The sequence below is a fragment of the Carassius gibelio genome, chromosome B3, assembly GCF_023724105.1.
Source record: "Carassius gibelio isolate Cgi1373 ecotype wild population from Czech Republic chromosome B3, carGib1.2-hapl.c, whole genome shotgun sequence".
NCBI lineage: Eukaryota > Metazoa > Chordata > Actinopteri > Cypriniformes > Cyprinidae > Carassius > Carassius gibelio.
The window spans coordinates 36,406,033-36,427,756 of NC_068398.1; the positions used below are offsets into that span (position 1 = coordinate 36,406,033).

The 21,724-nt window shown below is 35.9% G+C and overlaps 1 protein-coding gene across 1 annotated transcript; it reads left to right on the plus strand.

Annotated features, from left to right (window-relative positions):
• The first annotated feature begins 10,700 nt into the window (after positions 1 to 10,700).
• On the plus strand, positions 10,701 to 12,023 carry LOC127953031 (zinc finger BED domain-containing protein 4). Its single transcript, XM_052551925.1, has 2 exons — positions 10,701 to 11,090; positions 11,246 to 12,023. Exons 1-2 carry the CDS (start codon positions 10,972 to 10,974, stop codon positions 12,021 to 12,023), a joined length of 897 nt encoding a protein of 298 aa, XP_052407885.1. The 5' UTR covers positions 10,701 to 10,971.
• Positions 12,024 to 21,724: the final 9,701 nt, after the last annotated feature.

Consider the following 21,724-nt stretch of genomic DNA (forward strand, 5'->3'; position numbering starts at 1 on the left):
CTGTTGTTGACACTTCTCTTACTTGTATTTGACTCGCTGTTGTTTATTTACTTTATAGGAATGGTTTTATGTCTTCGAAAAAGTCAGTTAGCATTTCTACCGTTTTCAAACGACCCCAGATAGCAAATGACATGTGGCCCAGTTCTGGCCCACATCTCCCATATTCTTCTGGCCCACATACCGCGGAATGACGGCGATGACTCAACCTGAGTCTGGCTGACATATGTCAGCCACAACTGAACCAGATCTGGGCCACATCTCAGAAATGGTGTGGGTGACATCTGGAGAAGTCAGCCACAACTGTACCAGATCCTTGCCGCATCTCACAAATGACATGGGCGACACCTGGCCCAGATGTCAACCACGCCATTTCTGAGATGTGGCCCAGATCCGTCCCAGTTGTGGCTGACTTCTGGGTTAGATATGGCCCATACTTACCCTTTCTAGACACAACAGAATATGTAATTCATCCAGAATAAAGAAAAGACTCATGTAGTCTAAACTGCTTTATTAAAATATAAAAATTAGACAAATAAATATACATACATGAATACAACTGCATGTATAGATATAAAACAAATACATTTACATTATTACAAAATAAAAAATACAGATAAATATTTATAAATATAGTTAAATACACATTAACATTACATTTACATTTAGCAGACACTTTTATCCAAAGCAACTTACAAATGAGGACAATGGAAGCAATCAAAATCAACAAAAGAGCAATGATATACAGGTGCTGGTCATATATTTCAATTCAATTCAGTTTATTTGCCAGACTCATGTCCAAAAGCCACGCAAGACAGGACAGATAAAAACAAACAAACAACAATCAGTAAGAAAAAAAAAAAGCAAATACAATAATTAAAATACATACAGACATTTCAGCCAATGCACTCTCAGTCTGGATGTGTACCTGTAGCAACTCACTAAGGGATTTGAGAGTGCCACCATGATACTGTTAGTAGACTCATCCAGACGTTGCATAAATTTAAACATCAAATGTCTTAAATTAGAATATAATATAATTAGAATATCATCAAAAAGTTGATTTATTTCACTAATTCCATTCAAAAAGTGAAACTTGTATATTATATTTATTCATTACACACAGACTGATATATTTCAAAAGTTTATTTGTTTTAATTTTGACGTTTATAACTGACAGCTAAGGAAAATCCCAAATTCAGACGCGGCAGAGAGGAGTGAGTATGAGAAACATTCAGATACACAGGCTGATTCAGTCTTCTGAATTGGAAGTAGCGAACATGCATTATAAACTTCTTTCAAATTAGAATCTGTTGGGGAGATAAAATGTGCAAGATAACGTATATGTACTAATAAAAACATCAAACAAAAAGCATCAAACAAAATTTTTTTTTTATCTTTTACTCTCCAGTACTGAAAGAAGAACTGATAAGGGAGCCCTTGATACTGTGACACAGCTCTTTCAAATTAACATTACCTTTTTTGCAGTGGCGGTAGTTTGTATGTCCATCTATAGTTGCCATCATCTAAGGTCTTTTGAGTACAGGTATCATCTGAAGTCCTCACAAGTCCTGCAAGTCCTGTGCTGTGCAGTTTCTAATAACCCTGGGATGGACATTTGCAGAAACAGGAAGGCAAAGGGAGAAAGATTAGCATAGCTGCTGTTCATATCATTTCAGGCAATGTGCACTTTTTACTATTTCATCAATGGAGTACATTGAGTACTAGTTTTAATCTAGTAGTTTTAAACTGAAATAATTTTTCTAGATCCCTTAATAAACATTATTTGTTGTCTGTTTTTGGGGAACAGACACAGTCTCTATAGAATGGACTGCATATGCCAGAGTAACATTTAATACATTTTAATAAAATTTAACTGGGAGGAACATCATAACTGTAATTTACACAACCATTCAAGAGTTTGGGGTCTGTAAGATATTTTATGCCTTTATAAAAAATCTCTTATGCTCACCACGGCTCCATTTATTGAATCAAATTACAGTAAAATAGTAACACTGTGACTATTACAATTCAAAACAACTCTTTTCTATGTGAATATTATGTTAAAATGTCATTTATTCCTTTGATCAAAGCTGAATTTTCAGCATCATTACTCTTCATTAGTCTTCAGTGACACATCTTCAGAAATCATTCTAATATGATGATTTACTGCACATTTCTGATTATGATCAATGTTAAAATACAGACGTGCTGAATTTTTTTTTTGTCAGATTCGTTGTTACATAGACTCCAAACATTTGAATGTTAGTGTTACATGCATCAAATTGTTTAAAATCATCTGTTTCAAATAGTGTTCCTGTACTGGTAGAGCACTGTGCTAGCAAGCGCGCAAGGTTGGGGGTTTGATTCCCCGGGAACACATGATATGTAAAAATTGATAGCCTGAATGCACTGTAAGTCGCTTTGGACAAAAGCGTCTGCTAAATGCATAAATAAATGCAGGTCTTTTGAACTTTGTATTCATCTGTGAATCCTGAAAAATAAAATGCATCACGGTTTCCACAAAAAAAATGAAACTGTTTCAACGCTGATAATAAGTTTCTTGAGCAGCAAATCAGCATTTCTGAGGGATCCATGTGACACTGAAGACTGGAGAAATGATGCTGAAAATACAGCTGCACATCACAGGAATAAATTAGTTTATAATGTATTCACATAGAAAACAGCTATTTTAAATTGTAATAATATTTCACAATATTACTCTTTTTACATATTTTAATCAAATAATTACTACAGAGGTGAGCATAAGATAATTATTACAAATGGTATCAACTTCAAGCTTTTGAACACTAGTGTACTGTATATTTGAGGTTTGACTTACTGTAGTCTTGTGGTCAATAGCATCTTGGAGATGTTGTCTTACAGTAGGTTCACTCCGACTCTGCTTGGATGCAGCAGGCCATCAGCACTGAAGAATCTAGGAACAAAACAAGCAATTTGACAAAGCCAACAATATTTAGTCTGCAGTTCCAGGTTTATTAGATGGAAACAAGCTAGAGCAAGTGAAATGCAAAAAATAAATAAATAAAATAACAGATTCATTGCGATATATGTTGTGAAAAAAATGCATATTAGGTTACTTAACCTTTTCAGCGCTTCCTACATCTCTGTCAGCAGCTCCCTTCAGAAATATTGAAATCTTGGACACTCCCTTCTGTTGTAGAAGGATTATTTTGTTACTCTTGAAATCGCAGAACAGTTTTATGTTTACCATAAAAGATCAAAAATCTTTAGTTTTCTGCCAATTTTCGCGCTCCTTGATATAGTGACGTCATCGATAAACAGTAAAGTGTAAATGTTAAGGTTAAATAAATTAAGCAATTTCCAATCATCCATTGAAAGATTACCAACAAAACAGTCAAAAGCTATCATCTACAGATGAAGATTTGATTAAAAGCCCAAACTTTCATAAATAAGAGCACAATGAAGTTATCATACCTGACGATACGTGTGCCTGTTAGATCACACACATCACAGGGACTATGTATTGGCATCAAACGCACAATAACTGGAATTTAAAACTGAAGAAACAAATGATCAATAAACTGTTGGACAGATTTGTGCGCTCAACGTTTCTTCGCTTTGTGCCATGTACTTTTAAATGCGCACTTGAGCCGGTCTCCGAAGTGCACGAAGGGCCCTCTGAAGTGTGTGGATGCTCCGCCTTCGCAGGATTTCCTAATTCCTCCACCTAGTGTTTCCGATTAGCGCTCTGTCACATAGGAACGGTGCGAGCGGAGCACTGACGAGAGGACAATCCAGAGGTGGAGCCAGAGCGGTTTTTGTTTTTATGTTTTACGTCAAAGTGGAGAAGCCTCCGGCATAAGTTACACTGGTTTGCTGCGTCCTTTGTCGGATTACAACTTTAAATGCAGGTACTGGTTTGGAGCTTACTTGAATAATGTAAAGGTAATTAAACATGAAAAACTACAAAATACACGAACACACATCAGTTAAAATGCTTACTGATATCTTACAAAAGGTGCGATTTTATGTAATTTATTGACTTGAGCATGGTGATCATATGTAGACATGTTTGCAACACATTTTTATTAAGCAGTTAAGCATGAAAATAAAACTGAAAAAAAGTGCATAGTATGAACAGTGCTCTGTTTGATTTTAATATTATGACAATAAATGTTGTTACTTTAATCAGAGGTGGACTGTAAGGATGTACTTTAGTTAAGTTTACTCAAATATACAAATTTAAAGTATTAGGTTTTATTTTGTTTTTCTCACAGACAGCAGCACTACAAAAATGTTATTTTACAACATGATGCATTGTTGTAGATTAAACTACCAAACAGTGTATTAGTAGGCAACTTTAAATTGAATAACATTGAAACTTTTTTAAGAAATTAAACAAATTATCTTTCAGAACAATACTGTACATATGTCACAGGTGAGAGCCGACCACAGATGTCGTGAGTCTCGCCCCTCCCTAGTTTCCACCTCGAGGAGGTCCCAAGAACACCCCAATGACCAGACACACGAGAGAGAGTGAGTATAATTAAAACAAACTTTATTTAAATTATTTAAAAGGTGTGAAGGGAAGGGAAAAGTCCTAAACGGGGACTCTCAGGTAAGCCTGTAGGTAAATTGGTGTCCTTTCCTTCACGTGACTCAACAGGGTTTTTCTCAGTAGTGCCTTTGTGTTTCTCCTGCAGGAGGACCGTCGGTGGGTAAAGAAGGTAAGTAATTCTGATGAATTGGGTGGGGTGCATACCTGACGCCGTTCGCCACGAGATTCTGGGTCCGCGGTTGAAAACGCCTAAAAGGTCCACAGGTAAGTATGCAGGTGAATATATTGGGGTCTTAGCCTTCGGTGTATAGGTAAGTATGCAAGAAAGATACACAATCCTTAACTTCGATTTTTGTCCAGGTAACACTGGCTCTTAGCGGTGGGCTTACAGAAGGGCATACAAAGGGCAACTGGAGCTTGACTTTGGGCATACAGGTAAGTATACAAGGGCAATACGCTGGCTCTTAGCTTTAGGCGTACAGATGGGCATACAGGGGCAACTGGAGCTTTGCTCTGGGCATGCTGGTGGGTATACAATGACAATACTGAATGGATACAACTCTCAGACCCTCGAAGAGGTGGACGTCAGGCTTTAGCCCTTTTCAGCTCGGGAGTCTAGAGAAGGTGTATATGTCACGACAACTGTGGTCTTCTTCACCGGGGCAGACTTCCCAGACCAACATTTAACGCGGTCACCTCCAACTGTGCAAACACTCCCACGACGACTCAGAGCCTCAAGCTCAGACCTGTAGGACTGGTAACAGACAGACAGAGTTCCTTCACAAATTTACTTAGCTTCAGTGAATATATGGAGAAAGACTCACCACCTCTTGAATTTGACCAAGAGTGGATAGAAGTACAGATTGAAGTTGCTGCACGTTGGGCCTTCCACGGCCTCAGCTGGTGCCACCACGCTGGGTGGCTTCAGGTAGGTTTGTGCCACCGGGTATGTACCTCAGGAATGACTCGAACGCTTCCCTCTCCTCTCTTCCAGACAACGGACCAGAGATCTAGACAGGGGCGAACCTCGGAAAGCACTCCACAAACAGGTATTCATACACAAGGGCTACACAGCTGGATGTTCATATAGCAGCCAACACTTCTCAGTCATCGTCCCCCACAATATGCACACTGTTCCTTACTTGCTATTGTTGACACGTCACCACTCGGCGGAGTAGGGGTCCAAAGCCACGAGTGGGCATGTATATAAAAGACGGTCGTCTCACAACACCGGTGCACGTTCTTCTCCACAGGTTTTCTCTCCCAGCCTAGAGGGTGATTACTGACGACATGACACAGCACGACACTGCAGACTTCAAGTGTACACACAGCAAAGATAAGGACTCACCCACTGCACTCCACACACTCACAGTGAATTAGGGTCAAAACCACATTGAACCGGGGATTAGTTCCTGGACGTTGGGGGCACCGATGCAGCAGATGGCCAGAGGACCCCACAATAACTACTGGGAATCACCAACCACTTCCTGTGTTTCTGATGCCCTATTTATGTGTCTCCTCTTCACCGAATTGCCCAATCAGTGATCTCCACGCTCAACAAGACACCTGTTCCCAAGAACACTCCGATTTGGGTTCGCCAGCATTCCCGGAAGCGGCGGTGTTTGCGATATATGGTCCGGGCGGAACTAATCTTCCTCACAGTCACTCCGTCACACATATGTTTACTTTTACTCTCAATACCTTAATTATATTAGAGTATGCAAGATAATAATTCTACTTAAAGGTTAGTTCAGCGAAAAATGACAATTCTGTGATCCTTTGCTCACCCAGTTGTTCCAGATTTGTAATTTTCCTTTTTTGGGTTAACTATCCCTTTAGCTAAGGTTTTAAACATGACTAGTAGATTTTAGACAATATGGTATTGGTAGTTATTAAAAGTAGTTTACTTAAGTATATCAACATTTCTTCTACTAGTTACATTGTCATGGAGCTAAACAATTTCTCTTTTCCTTCTTTCTCTAAATCAGACTTTTTGCAGGATAGAGCTGAATGTGGCAGTGCTGGACAAGTGTTTAATGGTTTTGGCCCTGACAGTGCTGCTGGATCTTCTGAGAAGTGAACGCCAACAGTGATGGGTGCCACAATCCAGACCCTGGTGTTTCTCTTCTGTCCGCCAGTGGTACATCATAAAGATGGTCTCAAGAGTGTTTGACATGTGCCTCATTCCACTGTCACTTCATTGTCCTCCGAGTCTCTGCTTCACCAAGAGATTCACCTCCTGAAGACCTCAGAACACATGGAAGCAGCGCTGGGCTCAAACTGATGTTGTTGTTCTCATTTTAAACCTAAACTATGCTGTAAATGGTTGTAAAAAGTACTTTTAATTATAGAGCAATTTGTTTTAATGTGTAAAAAAAATATTTCCAGGATGTAAAAATAAAAGAATGTTTTGAGAAAAAAATGTACAAGCTGCATTAAACAAATTAACAACGTACATAAGTACTTCTTTTATTTACACGTGAATATGCAAAAAAATAATAATATACAAAATGTACTTATTTACAAACAAATTACACACAAAACTTGCACCACAAAAATAAACTACAGAAATTAGGTTGTTTCATTGACAATATAATATTTAAAAAAGATACTGAAAAACTTTAATGTGCCCATTTTTTCCCCACTGTTTTCTCTTGACTTATGAAGAATATATTTGTTAAGCATTCTCTCAAGAAGAGAAAGCTTGTGCTCCTCCCTCTCTCTCTCTCTCTCTCTCTCTCTCTGGAGATTGATGTCCTCCCTGAGCAGCTCCACTCGCTCCCTCACCTGTCCCAGGACACTTAGCAAATATACCATGCCTGTTAACAACAATAGCACAATGGATTTCAGCAAAAAATGATCTATTAACTTTGTATTAAGCCTTAAAATGAGAAAATGGAAATAAATAAAAAAAAATAAAAAAACAAAGACATCTTAACATTAGAAAATGTGACACAGCAGGACATGCATACAAAATACTGAAGTGCTAAAGTTTGGTTAAAACATTTGTAGACATCTCTTGCATGACAGCACTTCAAAACACAACAAAGGGAAAGACAATTGCCTTATACTATATATAATCTTGACTTGATTGTCTTATTGTTTGTGGGCTTTATGTAAAAAAAAGAAAAAAGAAAAAAGAAAAAAAAAAAAACACTGGCTTTTAACACTTTGGCTAGATATTTGGGTAAATGAAAACACAATACTTACATTTCAATGTGAAGTCCCCAGAACTCTCACCTGCCTTGTTTTTGAATATAAACACCGTCATCGGATGCACGCAAGTGATTCTGGGATATGGTAGGGTGCGAAGTGTCCATCAGATGTACACTTCATTTTCATGGGAACTGAAGGGCGCATTTGAAGTCGCTTTCGAAATTCGTCAGCCTTCGTCGCGCCGTGGTGACGCATTCGCACTTCAAATGCACCCTTCCAAGTTCCATGATTCAGGTCGATGGGTGATACTGGTTATAGAAAATAATTCTGAAATTTATATTTTGGGAAATATTTATGCAAGTAATTTTACCACACAAAACAAAACTTTATTTTTGAATTTTGAAGACCAGATTGAAAAAATAGAGGAACAATATGGCAATGCGAAATTAGTACTTGGAGGGGATTTCAATACAATATAGGATTTTGAAAAGGATTGTTTTCCACCTCGTCTAAGTAACAGGTCTGTTCTTCCAGAAATGAATAATATGTGTTCTGCTCTGGATTTGACTGATATATGGAGACATACGTATCCAGACAAAATTCAGTTTACATGGTGTAAAGAAACCTTTCTCAACAGTCACGTATAGACTATTGGTTAAGTTCACGGAATTTGTTGAATTGTGTTAATAAAGTCTCTATAGAGCCTTCTGTTCTTACAGATCACAAAGCTATTTTTCTCTCATTAAATCCAAAGATGTAAAAACTTTTACATACTGGAAAATGAACCAGAATATATTGACAGATGTGCAGTTTAGAGATAAAGCAAAAGAGGTTATCAGAGATATTTGGAAGAAGGCAAATGTAACAAATTTATTTGGGGTAAATTGGGAATTAATGAAGTATAAGATTAGGACTTTAGCCATAAGGAGAGGAAATGAAATGGCCAAATGTAGAAGAGAAGATTAAGAAAAAATTATACAGGAAATTATAAGTCTTTCTGGAAATTGTAAAATAGATCAAGAAAATAAAAATAAATTACTACAACTACAATTAGATTTAGATAAAATATATGAATATAAAGCGAAGGGTGCCTTCGTACGATCAAGAAAGAAATGGTTAGAGGAAGGAGAAAAAAATACAAAATACTTTTTTAATATGGAAAAAAGGAATGTACAACTTGCATATATGGTCAAATTGAATATTAATGGACAGTTAACAGAAAATTCTAAAGAAATATCAAGATATGTGCCTGAATTTTATGAGAAATTGTATTCTTGTGATAACAAATTGAGTAATGCACAGTCATTCTTAGATTCTATTAAAGATGACATTAAAAAGATAAGTGAGTCTTCTATTGAAATGTGCGACCAGGAAATTTCTTTAAATGAAATATCTCATTGTATTAACAAACTCAAAGATAATAAGTCACCCGGGAATTATGGTTTAATTAGTGAATTTTATAAATTTTTTCAAAATGAATTATCCCCTTTTTTGTTAGTTGTATTTACAGAAGCTATACAACAAGGTTATTTACCCAATTCACTTAGACAAGGTTTGATGACTTTATTACCAAAGCCCAATAAGGATATATTATTTTTAGAGAATTGGCGTCCGATTACCTTAATCAATAATGATGCAAAAATTTTTGCGAATATTTGCAGAATGATTGAAGAACTGTCTTGATCCCATAATTGATGAATGTCAATCAGGATTTATGAAAGGTCGTCATATTTGTAATAATATTAAGCTCATTTTGGATTTAATAGATTACGATGAATTTATTACAGATAATAGTATTGTTTTATTTGTTGATTTCTTTAAAGCGTTTGATACTATTGATCATAACTTTATGTTGGAGACCTTAAATTATTTTGGTTTTGGAATATAATTTAAAAAAAGCTATTAAAACACTGTACAATGACTGTAACAGCTCAGTTAAGTTATCATATGCAACGTCTTCTAGGTTTAAAATCAATAGAGGTATACGAACAAGGCTGTCTCATATCACCATTTCTTTTCTTACTTGTAACACAAACCATGGCCTTACACATTAAAAGAGATACATTTTGTGGTGGCTTTGTGCGCTCTGTTTTGAAGCGTTTCATATTATCACGGTTTTGCGCTCTGAAAGATTATTAAAAGCCTAAATTTTTATACCTAGCCTATACAATACATTTAAAATGTGCATAATTAATTGTATATCATTTGTGTGTAGTGTAGGCTATATAAAATACATACACTTCTTAGCTCTTGACATTCATATATAAATTTAAAATTGTGATATTTGCTGCGGGGTGAGGGCTTCGATAACTCTCTCTTTTTTGACCATACGTGTTTGCATCCCTGAATGTTTGTGTCACTTTTATTTGTTGCAGGTATTTTGGCCGGGTAGGAAGTGTTGATCGTCATTATGTTAAACCATATTTGATTTCAGTGACAGTCTAAAATGTGGAGGGAAAATTAGCATTTCAGACCTGTTGCTGTTCCCCATGTTTCCCAAATCGAGGGCTTCTTGAACAAAGAGTCAAAGAAAATACCTTTTTGTTTTCTAAACGTAATGTGTTGAAACATGATGATCTGCATAATATATATACTATTATTACTATTACTAATGTAATATACAGTTTACACACATACACATTTAATTGTTTTGTATTCACATGACATGACTTTTACAGATGTACTTTGTATAGAGAGTAATTGTTTTTGTTTTCTCCTCATCCCGATCCCAGTGACCAGAACTCCTATACAGAAATCTGGTTGTACAAATAACGACGGGGCACAGACCGCCTTCGTCGCAGGATCCAAATACAAGTCAAACTCTGTGGAACAACATGTCAAAGAACAAGCGCTCGCTCTTTGGATTGGACGCACTGGTCTACCTGCTTGCACAATCGATGATGAAGATTTCATCCACATGATGGAGACCTTTGATAAAGGATGACCATACCCAAAAGAACAAAAATAAACAACTTAGTTGACAAGATTTATGATGACGAAAACAAAAGTACAAAGAGCGGCTTGCCAGAGCACGTAAAATAACAATTGGGCTGGACATATGGACCAAAAAAGGACTTACAGCTTCATTTCTGGCAATTAGTGCATGTTTTTTTGGCACTGTGGTCAACAAAGCACAGCACATATTGTTGAGACTTGATCAGATCTCACACCCACACACGGCAGAGTGTATAAAACATTGTATTGACCGATGCATAAAGGACTGGGGAATACCACAACACAAAATTCTAACAGTCATAACTGACAATGGAAGCAACATGATTGCAGCATTCAAGTCTAATGAACCAGATGAGCCCACTAGCTCCGACTCCGAGGATGAATCCATCGAGACGAGTGACCCTGAACATTCTGAGGTGGCTGCTAGAGAACGCCAGAGGTAAATTACTTCAGTTTGCTGTTGATTTTCAGTATGTTAGTCACTCTTGAGTTATGCTTGTATGTTATAGTCACTTTTTTTAGCAATTGTTCATGGCAATTTTATTGAATGTCCTTAAAACGATTTATTTTTCTCTGTATTTTTGTCTCTTCTAGGTTTGGAGCCATAGATATGAGTAGGACCCCCTGCGTTGTACACACTCTACAACTTGTGGTGAACATGATCCAGAAAGACACTAGTGTCAACCGACTGCTGAGCAAAGTTAAGCTCTTCCGCAAGTCATCTGTGGCAACTGAGCGTCTGCTGCAGATGTGTCAACTAACCCTGATCAAAGACTGCCCTACTAGATGGTCCAGCACATATCAGATGATATCACAGCTTCTCCAAATCAAGGACTCAGTAGTTCAGGTTGCGGATGGGATGAGCTGGGACTATTTACTCTCAAGTGAGTGGCATAAGCTGTCCGCTCTCAGAGATTTACTCATCCCCTTCGCTGAGCATACCCAGTTGCTCCAGAGTGACACACAGTCATTATCCCTTGTGGTGCCTGGTCTCCTGGACCTGCAGGTTCACCTGTCTGAGTTCCCCCATGCCCAGGGATCTAGCTTTAAGGACCTCGCTTCCCTGGCAATTAAGATGAAGGCAAACATGGACAAGAGGTTCAGCTGCTTTCTTGATCACACTGACTCCAAGTTTTCACCTCTCGCTGCTGCTGCATGCTTCCTTGACCCAACAGTTGCACCTGAAGCACTCCTTGAAAATGATGATGAGCAAATAGGAGCACTTCTGAGAAGATCAGAAGATTATCTTGCTCAATTGGTGCCACCAGTTGTACGGGAGAAGGAGGCTGAAGATGAGAAGCCAGTGGAGGGAGAAGAATCCAAAGAAGAGCAGCCTCACAACAAGCAGCCCAGATTCAGATTCTTGTCCTAACCAAGCCGGCCTTCCAAGTCTACCATCTCAAAGCCGTGTGTCAAGGAGGAAATCAAGAAATTCAAGGAGCAGTTGTCACAGTCTACAAACCAAGAGACTGCGCTAGAATTTTGGGCTGCACAGGGAGATTATGTTTATCTGAGCCTAAAACCTATTGCCTTAGACCTTCTGGCCATGCCAGCATCTCAAGCATTTGCTGAGAGAGTCTTTAGCATTACAGGTGACCTCAGTCCTGGCCGTAGTAATAGAACAAGAGTCATTTTAGAAAGAAGTGCTTTCCTGAAACTGAATCGAGGTCAGTAGGCTAATTTAACGAGCATTTAATTAAAATAATTTTTTTTACAGATACTCTGATATTCTGTTTGAGCTTGCTGTGAGACTCCAATAGAGGTAGGGCCCTCCTCTAATTCATTGTGTTAAACCAACGTTGTTTTTATTTATTTAGTAAATTAGTTTGCTTTCTTTAAAGACCAAATACATTGTTTACAGTATCCAGGGATTGTCTTTTTTATGTTAAACACACTTCAAGTGTCATGTTTGTTTCATACTTTAAATTCAAGTATGCATTCCTCAGAACCTATGCTGAATGCACCTCAGTATTATTTATTTATTTTATTATTTTGTTGCAGAATGTTTGCAACTTTGCAGTTTGTACAAGTTAAAGATAGACATGGTTGTATAATGTTTGTGTTAATAAATAATATCTCCATCAATGAGAAAGTCTAGTTTATTATGCAAAGCTTTTAAGGTTAACTGTTGTTTTATGAATTGCAACACTCGTTACAACCTGTCAAACCTAAGTCCATTTCCAATACTTTTTAACCTAAATTAATTTGTTAAAGAATACTTTTGTTTTTTTACTAAAATTGACTAAAACCTTTTTGCATTTTTGTTGACTAAAACTTGACTAAAACCTTTTTGTGTTTTCGTCAACTAAAACTTGACTAAAACCTTTTTGTGTTTTCGTCAACTAAAACTTGACTAAAACCTTTTTGTGTTTTCGTGGACTAAAACTGTGTTTTCGTCGACTAAAACCTTTTTGTGTTTTCGTTGACTAAAACTCGACTAAAACCTTTTTGTGTTTTCGTCGACTAAAACTCGACTAAAACCTTTTTGTGTTTTCGTCAACTAAAACTTGACTAAAACCTTTTTGTGTTTTCGTCGACTAAAACTCGACTAAAACCTTTTTGTGTTTTTGTCTACTAAAACTTGACTAAAACCTTTTTGTGTTTTCGTCAACTAAAACTCGACTAAAACCTTTTTGTGTTTTCGTCTACTAAAACTTGACTAAAACCTTTTTGTGTTTTCGTTGACTAAAACTCGACTAAAACCTTTTTGTGTTTTCGTTGACTAAAACTCGACTAAAACCTTTTTGTGTTTTCGTCTACTAAAACTTGACTAAAACCTTTTTGTATTTTCGTCAACTAAAACTTGACTAAAACCTTTTTGTGTTTTCGTCTAATAAAACTTGACTAAAACCTTTTTGTGTTTTCGTCGACTAAAACTTTCAAGTTTATAAGTGACTAAAATGCGACTAAAGCTAAAAAGCATTTTCGTCCAAAAGACTAAGACTAAAACTAAAAGGGCTGCCAAAAACAACACTGGCTGGGCGGAGTTGATTCACTCTGCTAGTGCACGTTATCAGATATAAACAATTTTTTATAAGTGTGTGAGATAATTTGATATGTCTCATGACAGCATGTGAAAACATTTTAATTGCGTTTTGAAATTTTAGAGTGTATAAGAGCTTGGCAAATTATGATCTAACATGAAATTGGGAGATTTCTGAAACTATAACATGCTTATTTTCTCTTTCTTTTTTTGCAGGAAAATGAGGTTGAATTTATTAACATAAATTAATAATATATACTACTATAATGTAATACAAAATGCAAATTTGGCAATTCAAGTAAATTAACAAGCAAATCCATATAAAATTACTGATCAAATATCTGTTACTGTCAATTGTCACTAATAGCACTTTTAGAAATGTTTTTACTATATCAAACCTTAAATCTTGGTTTTATCTATTAAATAAATAAAATATTTGTGAATATATGACACATTTTTATAGTGTCTTTACAAACTTATGTGGAGAAAAAAAATATTTGTGTGTAAATTAAGGTTGTGGCTGTTTTATTAAATGATAAAAACTGTATTTTGGCAGTTGCTTATAGATTTTTATACTTATTAAAAAAGCAATTATTAAGGTTTTTGTTTTCAAAATGTCCATAATTTTACGAGATATTTGTCAATTTACTAGTATTCTATGTAAAATTACAGAAAAAAATTAATTTTTGTTGCTGTTAATTGTTACTAATTGTATCTACTTTTAGCAGTGTTTTTACAGTATTAAACTTAAATACAACAGCTTTATCTTTTAAATAAGAAAATAATATTTGTGGAAATACGCTACATTTTGAATGTATTTTAAAAGTAATATTATGTGAAAAAACTTACATTTTCTTTAAAATAATAGAATTGCTGTGCTTATTCACAGCTACAGGTTTTTTATGTTATTTTACATTAGAGATTTAAATTTATATTTTATTTTTTTTAATTTATTGGTGTTTTCATGTATTTAAAAAATACAGAAAAAATCTGTAAAATTAACATGAAAAAGTATATAAAATTACAGATTTTTTTACAGTACATGATATCATTGAGGGTCTTGAACTTATTACCATCTGAAATACATTTCCAGCAGCCAATGATAATTATAAAAGAACACATCACGAGCACAGATCAGTGGTTTTTCCACAGATCACTGCATTTTCAGATTGACATGTCTGTGCTCTCTGTCATGACTCATGAGCAAATGGCAAAGTATATAAGTTCATATGGTGACCGACTTGCTGTCATCTCCTTCTGTCAACAAACAGCTGCCTGCTCTGATAAAGAATCTCTGTTACAAAATTTGAGGGCTAAAATTGAAGCAAGGAAACTGGGATCAAAGTCCGATAAAGCTTTGCATGGAAAAGCATGTGCCCTCCCTAAGGAGAATAATTTAATGGCAAGACACAAAAATGTATCTGCAGAAAGAACATCCAGGAGAATTGAAATTGGATGGCTTCACTTTGGCCATAATGGATATCAACAAGTGAAGACCAATAATGGTGGTGGCACTAGGCATTTGACAGCTCAAAAAGACAACTGTTTTACAAATAATGGAAATGGGAAAGAACCTTTTTTTCCCAAATGGAGAGTCACCAAAAGGTCCAGAAACAGACTTCACCTTTCATGTTTGTGATTTTAAAAGAAACCACATTCCCATGGACAGCACTGTTGGAGATCTGTATGAACTAACCAAACTGAAATTGTTGAGATTTTACATTTGCACTAAACAAGAGGTGTGCCTCACAGATGTAGAATCTTTATCTGATGGTGATAAAGAAGAATGTAATGAAAAATCATTACTACAGGATGGATTAGACAGTGATACTGAGAGACCTACTGCAAAAGTGTCTTGGCATGGACATGAAAGTGACTTGAGGATACAAGCACACATTTATTGGATGACAGACTTTCATATAACAAAGACACCAAGAGGAAGGTTAGTAAAATCATGAAGTCTCGGATTTTAATTTATTTGAATATATTTTGGGGTTAATTTATAAATACAATCACAGAGTTGTTCATTATCATTTAGGGCTAAAATGATTAGTCACCATTATCCACATAATAAATGATTATGTTATGGTTTACTGTTATCAAACTTCCCAAATTGCTTTGGTTTCAATAATAAACTACAAAAATGACAAAAAACAAACTGATCATAGCGATTTTTATGTTTCACCAGCTCTGCAATCCAGTTAAGCCATGTTCATAAGTCTTGCTTATTTTTATGATACTTTGTGCAATACATAGCTTTAAAGCAAGCAGCTTTACAGTATTAATCATGAAAAAACTGCCACTTTCAGTTAGAATTACAACTTGATTTTTTTGCTATCAAGTAGCTCTATATGTATATGGAAATGTATAGATTATGGATAACTGAATAATGGATCAAAGCCTACTGATTAATCTGTAAAACAACTGTTGATAATCGATTGTCTAAATAATTGTTTGTTGCAGCCCTGACATCATTTATTTGGAATTAAATGTTAATCATTGAATGTTATATTGATTTTTTTTTTCAGAGAAAAGTAAGGACAACAGGAAAAAAGGATGATCCACAGAGTGGTTATACCTTAGAGACACCCAGCACATCACACGACTCTCTTTCAACACCCAGAGATATCCAAAGAACACACACCATCCAAAGACTTGCAAGCAGCTCAAGTGATGAGGAGACTGATGAATTGGGGAGACAGTGTGCACAGCTATCGAAAAGACCACAGCATACACATGAGCTCTTTGATTTTCAGATAAGCTATGAAATCATTGGTTTGCCCAATCAGATTCCTCCGGTACACAACAGCATAGTTCAAAATCTTGGAGACGATGATGATAAAGAAGACACAGTTGAATGGAATGAAGGCGAAGAACTTGAACAAACAGATGAGGACCAAGATGTTAAAATAACATGGAATGAAAACATCATACAGGTAATGTGGTCCTAATGGACCGAATGCCACAGTATAGATTTGAAAAATAAATATTCAAACTACAAGCATTAAATGGAAATTATAAATCACCTTAAAAAACAATTCGCAAACTAATTACAATAGAAATTATCTTCAGGAGGCTTTGAAGTTCAGAATACATCCAATCTCCCATTTGTGCTTCTTACTCACTCTAATTTTCTGTATATTTATTGATCCTCCAGAATGCAGAGTTCAATGAAGCTGAACATGGGGTGCCATCACCACCCTCAATTAATAGCAATCCTGCACTGCTGGTAAGAGAGACAAAATATGTTTTGCATGTGGAAGTCTTTTAGAGTTTAGATCAAAGATGATCAGTCCTACCTGCACAGTCAATTTAAAATAATTTTGTGCTAGGCTTGGCTTTGTTTGTATACAAAGAAGATTAAGGAAGGGACAAAGTCTGTTTTGATCATATGCATAATACATAAGAACAAACCTTTGAAACTTGAAACATGCATTTATAATTAACAAAGTTCTTCCCTGAGGTCCTAAATTAATCAGAGATTAAGATCAGAGAAGATTAAGTGATCAGAGAATCAAGCCGCTTCTAATACCTATAAGTAAGCATTTATGATATTTGTGAACAAGATCACACTCACATTACACAAGACCGAAGTTCCATGTAGGAAGTACCAAGTTTTATAGGAATAGTTCTAAATGAAAATTCTGTTGCTCATGTATTACTCTCTTCTTCTGTGGAATACAAATGGCGAGCTTGTCAAATATATTTTTCAGTAAATTATTTCTTAAATCAATTTTATCAGAACTACATTATATATATATATTATATTATACTTTATTATTGTTGTTGCTTTCGATTTTACACTGAAAACCAATAAGTTAGTACAGTCAATAAGTTGACTGAACTAAATTAATTGAGTAAACTTGTTGCCTCAATTTAATTGAGTAATGGAGTCTCCCAAAACTTACATATTTAAGTTTATTTAACTTGACGGTTTTGTAAACCGTACCTAAATCACTCAGAGGTTTATATGTTGATAGTTGATTCATTTGATGTCACCATTGTGGTGGAAAGTGTTTGGTTTAGTTGGGATCTTGGTCCAGTTACTTCTTGTGTTAATTTGTCTTTGGCTGCTGTATTGGTGTATTTTAAAACGCTGTTTTTGTGGTGAAAAAGGACAAATTTAAATGAGCTCAGGTGTTATCTGATGTTTTTTGTTGATGAGAAAGTCATCACCTAATACGTTTTGTTTGATATTTTTAACAGGCACCAGGAGTGAAATACTTATTTTGAAGATGGACGAAATAATGCGTTTCAAGTAATTTTAGTAAAAGAATCAATCAAGTACTCACACACACAGACTTGTAGATTTAGCATATGCATCACAACCACGGTGACAAACAAAAGAGCTCCATAGCACAAACTCCTCCTTATTTTACAGCCTTTTTTGTTCTGATTGTCACCAAAATCTTGATTTCTGTTTGTGACAACATGATTGGTTTTCTTAAAGTAAGTACATTATTTTATCTACAGGGTTTCTATCCATAAAAGTACATCCATACTTGCAGCAATACATTTTATCTTACTATAATTTGTCACCATTACAAGCAAGTTGTGTATGTTTGATCTCAACTCTCTTTGCCACAGTAACAGTGTTTTACAACACACAAGTTACAGCAGCAAAAGACAATCCAGCACCAACAAAGAGCTATTAACACCAGAGCTCTTTTAAACTTTGTCTTTCATCGCCACAAAAACAGCATTTTAAAATACACTGTTACAGCAGCAAGAGACAAGCTAATACAAGAAGTAACTGGACCAAGATCCCACCTAAACCAAACAGTTTCCACCACAATGGTGACTTCAAATGAATCAAGTATCAACATTTAAACCTCTGATAATTCTCAGTAAGAGCTTCTCTAGATGTCTGACAGAAATAAAGTCACAGAACCTTGTGAGGAGGATCTATGAACGTCTATATCGGACGTACAGAAGACAAAAAACATTTAAAAAAAGACATAATAAAAACATTCACTCTCTTCAGTGGAGGTTTCTACGTCTGCAAAGACATAAAAATACTTTTTTTTACATTGCAGTATAGAGTTTACTTTATTTTCATAAATATTGTGACATTTTGTCAAAAGGTCAAAGTTTAAATATGCTGTTATTTGCTGCTTGGGCTGCATTCCTAAACCAATGATTAGAAAAATGTCAAGTCAAAGTTTAAACTGCAGATGAAGAACTAAGAAGAGCAGCGAGAAGTGGGCATGAAAACATGCAGACGCAGCTTTAGTCTTAATTGACAGTGGCGTACGTTTGGCCCAGGGATGGAAGAATGAACTGAAACTGCTCAAGAAACAATGCTGCAAAGACAGAAGAGGGCTTGTCCGGGATTTGAACCCGGGACCTCTCGCACCCTAAGCGAGAATCATAGCCCTAGACCAACGAGCCACAGATTGCTGTTCAGTGGAGGTCACTTTGCCACGTACTTCACTCTGCTCGATGCTACGGTCGCTCCAACATCCTGCCTCTGTAGCTGACAAGGGCAGAAATAGAGCTCATCCACTGACCAGATTTCTGAGAAACTCAATTTTTATGTACCAGCTCTAGCTTGGCCTGCCTTCGTAGAATTTAAACACTTGAAATCTTAAGTTTATGCACTTTGAAGGTAAATTAGATAAATTAACTCATATTTTGAAGTGACAGGGCCAAAATGCAAAATTGTAAGTAATGTTTAGTCAACATTACTTGATTTTTTAAGTCAAGGCAGCATTAGGGTTTACAGTGTACTTAATTGCACAGTGCAGTTTTACAATGACACTAAAGAAAAACCTGTTTAGCACAATATAAGGGTGGGAAAACTATTTTTGAAAAAAATATTTAACTGACTAGAGGAAAAAGAATACACATTGTAAAGAAATCTCAGAATAATTGTATAAAATGTTTTTACCTTGTCTTTTCTAGATGGGTAGTGAAATGCCTTCACCACCAGAAGATTCACCATCCCATACAGAAAACCATCTTCCTCTTATAACTTCATATGGAAACTCAGAGAATGCAAAAGCTGTGAATGATTTAATACACAGGGTTTAGGTTGTAGAAGATCTTTTGGCTGTGTTCATGGATAGCAGCATAATTCAATCTACTCTGAGGATGGAATTTGTAAATGAGAACGCTGTAGATGATGCTGAAGTGTCCAGAGAAGTTTACACTGCATTCTGGGATCAGTTCCTTGAACAGTGTGAAGGGGAAGATGAGCAGGTTCCTACACTGAGACCAGACTTCTCTGAAGCTGAATGGGGGGCAGTAGGAAGGATCTGGGTAAAAGGATTACTTGACCTTGGTGTACTCCCAGTAAGGCTTTCCAGTGCTTTCATTTTAGCATGGAATTGACTCAGTCAATGATGATTTCATCTTTCCACAACTACCTCTCTTTGACTGAACGAGCTGCCGTTGCAAAGGCTTGCCAAGGCACACTGAAGGAAAGTGATGAAGATGATTTGCTTGACCTCTTCACAAGAATGGGCTCCCATTGCATCCCTCAAAAAAACACCATGAAAGTTGCTATCCAAACAGTAGCTCACAAAGCAATTCTTCAAGAGCCCAAATATGTAATAGATTGTTTCTCCAGAGCCATGCAATTTGCACTGCTGAAAGTACCAGACCAGGAAAGTCTAGTGTCTCTGTATGACACAAAGAAGGCCACTGGCAAAAAAGTGGCACAGCTACTTCAAACAACACAGGTGATTTGCTCTCAGAAAGAACAGATGGTATTCAATCATCTGCAACGTTATATCAGAAGTGCTGACCAAAGCAAAGCGGAAAAATTCTGCACTGGTTCTTCTGTTTTATGTGTTGATCAAATCAAGGTAAGCTTCAATGCAGAATCTGGCCTCAGCAGAAGACCAGTAGCTCATACCTGTGGAGCTACTCTTGATTTATCTTATAATTACAGTTCTTACCCAGACCTCCGCACAGAGTTTGACAACATTCTCTCTAGTGATTACTTTAAAATGGACATCCTGTGAATTTGATGCTGCTTAGGAATAGTTAAAAGTCATCTAAGTCACTTTAATGGAACTTGATTGTCTGTAGTTATAAACTTGTTGGTAACAATCTGTATGAAGGTATTTTTATGTACCGTTTCAAAAAGAACAGCACACTACAAACAGCAGCTTTTTTTGGATAACTATTCATTTAAATAGCCCCTATATTATTACTTTGATTTACATTTAACTGTCATAACATTAATTTTATTATTCAAAGTTTTCCAGCAAGTAGTCAAGTTTGTTCTTATTGTGTTTTGTTTGCACAAAGGAAATTTCAACATATTTTGAAATATTTTTGCATCTGCAAAGTATTGAAACAGTCTTCATAGTATGCAACATTACTTTTGTTGTTAGTATGAAAAGTGCACTGAACCAATTTTTGTTAATTTAATTTTTTTGTTAATTACATAAAACGTAACCACATAATATGTGGTCAGGTTTGTTTTGTTTTAAAATATATCCTTCAGCCATTAATATTCCAAAATATATATGATTCTTATGTTAATTCATTCTTTTTTTTTCACAAAGTTTTCAGAAATTGTATTTTTTTATTTCATGTTTTAACACAGTTTACATGTTGATTCAGGTTCAAATTTGGAAATGCACATTTCCTCTATAGTATTTCTTTCCAGTTATAAAGAACTTTGAAAACAAAATAAACAATTTTGCAAAAGTGTTTTCATTTTTAATGACTTCTATGTGTCAAGACTGTAGTCTGTTAAATTGTAATTCTTTTAAAAACTTTCCAACAATGTTACAGGTTTCCCCTGGGAACAGTATTGTCTAGCGATTATGTAAACATTTCAGATAAAAATTACCTTGCCTTCTTACTTAGAGTAATGCCCTGATCACATCCCTTAAATGCATGTATAAGTTCACAGCTTGATACGGGTCTCTTGGAATGTTCAGCTGAGACTCAGAGATTATAACATTACATAGTTCATTTACATCTGAATCACATGGTATGGGGCGTCGGAAAGTGCATTCGTTCTTGCACAATTGAACACTTTCAGTGTCGGCTGCAGTAAGGAAGTCTCTGGTGTGGTAAAGCTCAGGCAGTGCATACATCACACTGGGCTGACCACAGGGGCTACTGATGTT

Coding starts and splice junctions, on each gene's coding strand:
- LOC127953031 (XM_052551925.1), top strand. CDS start 10,972: ATGATTGCAGCATTCAAGTCTAATGAACCAGATGAGCCCACTAGCTCC. Junction 11,091..11,245: donor GCTGCTAGAGAACGCCAGAG/GTAAATTACTTC, acceptor TGTCTCTTCTAG/GTTTGGAGCCATAGATATGA.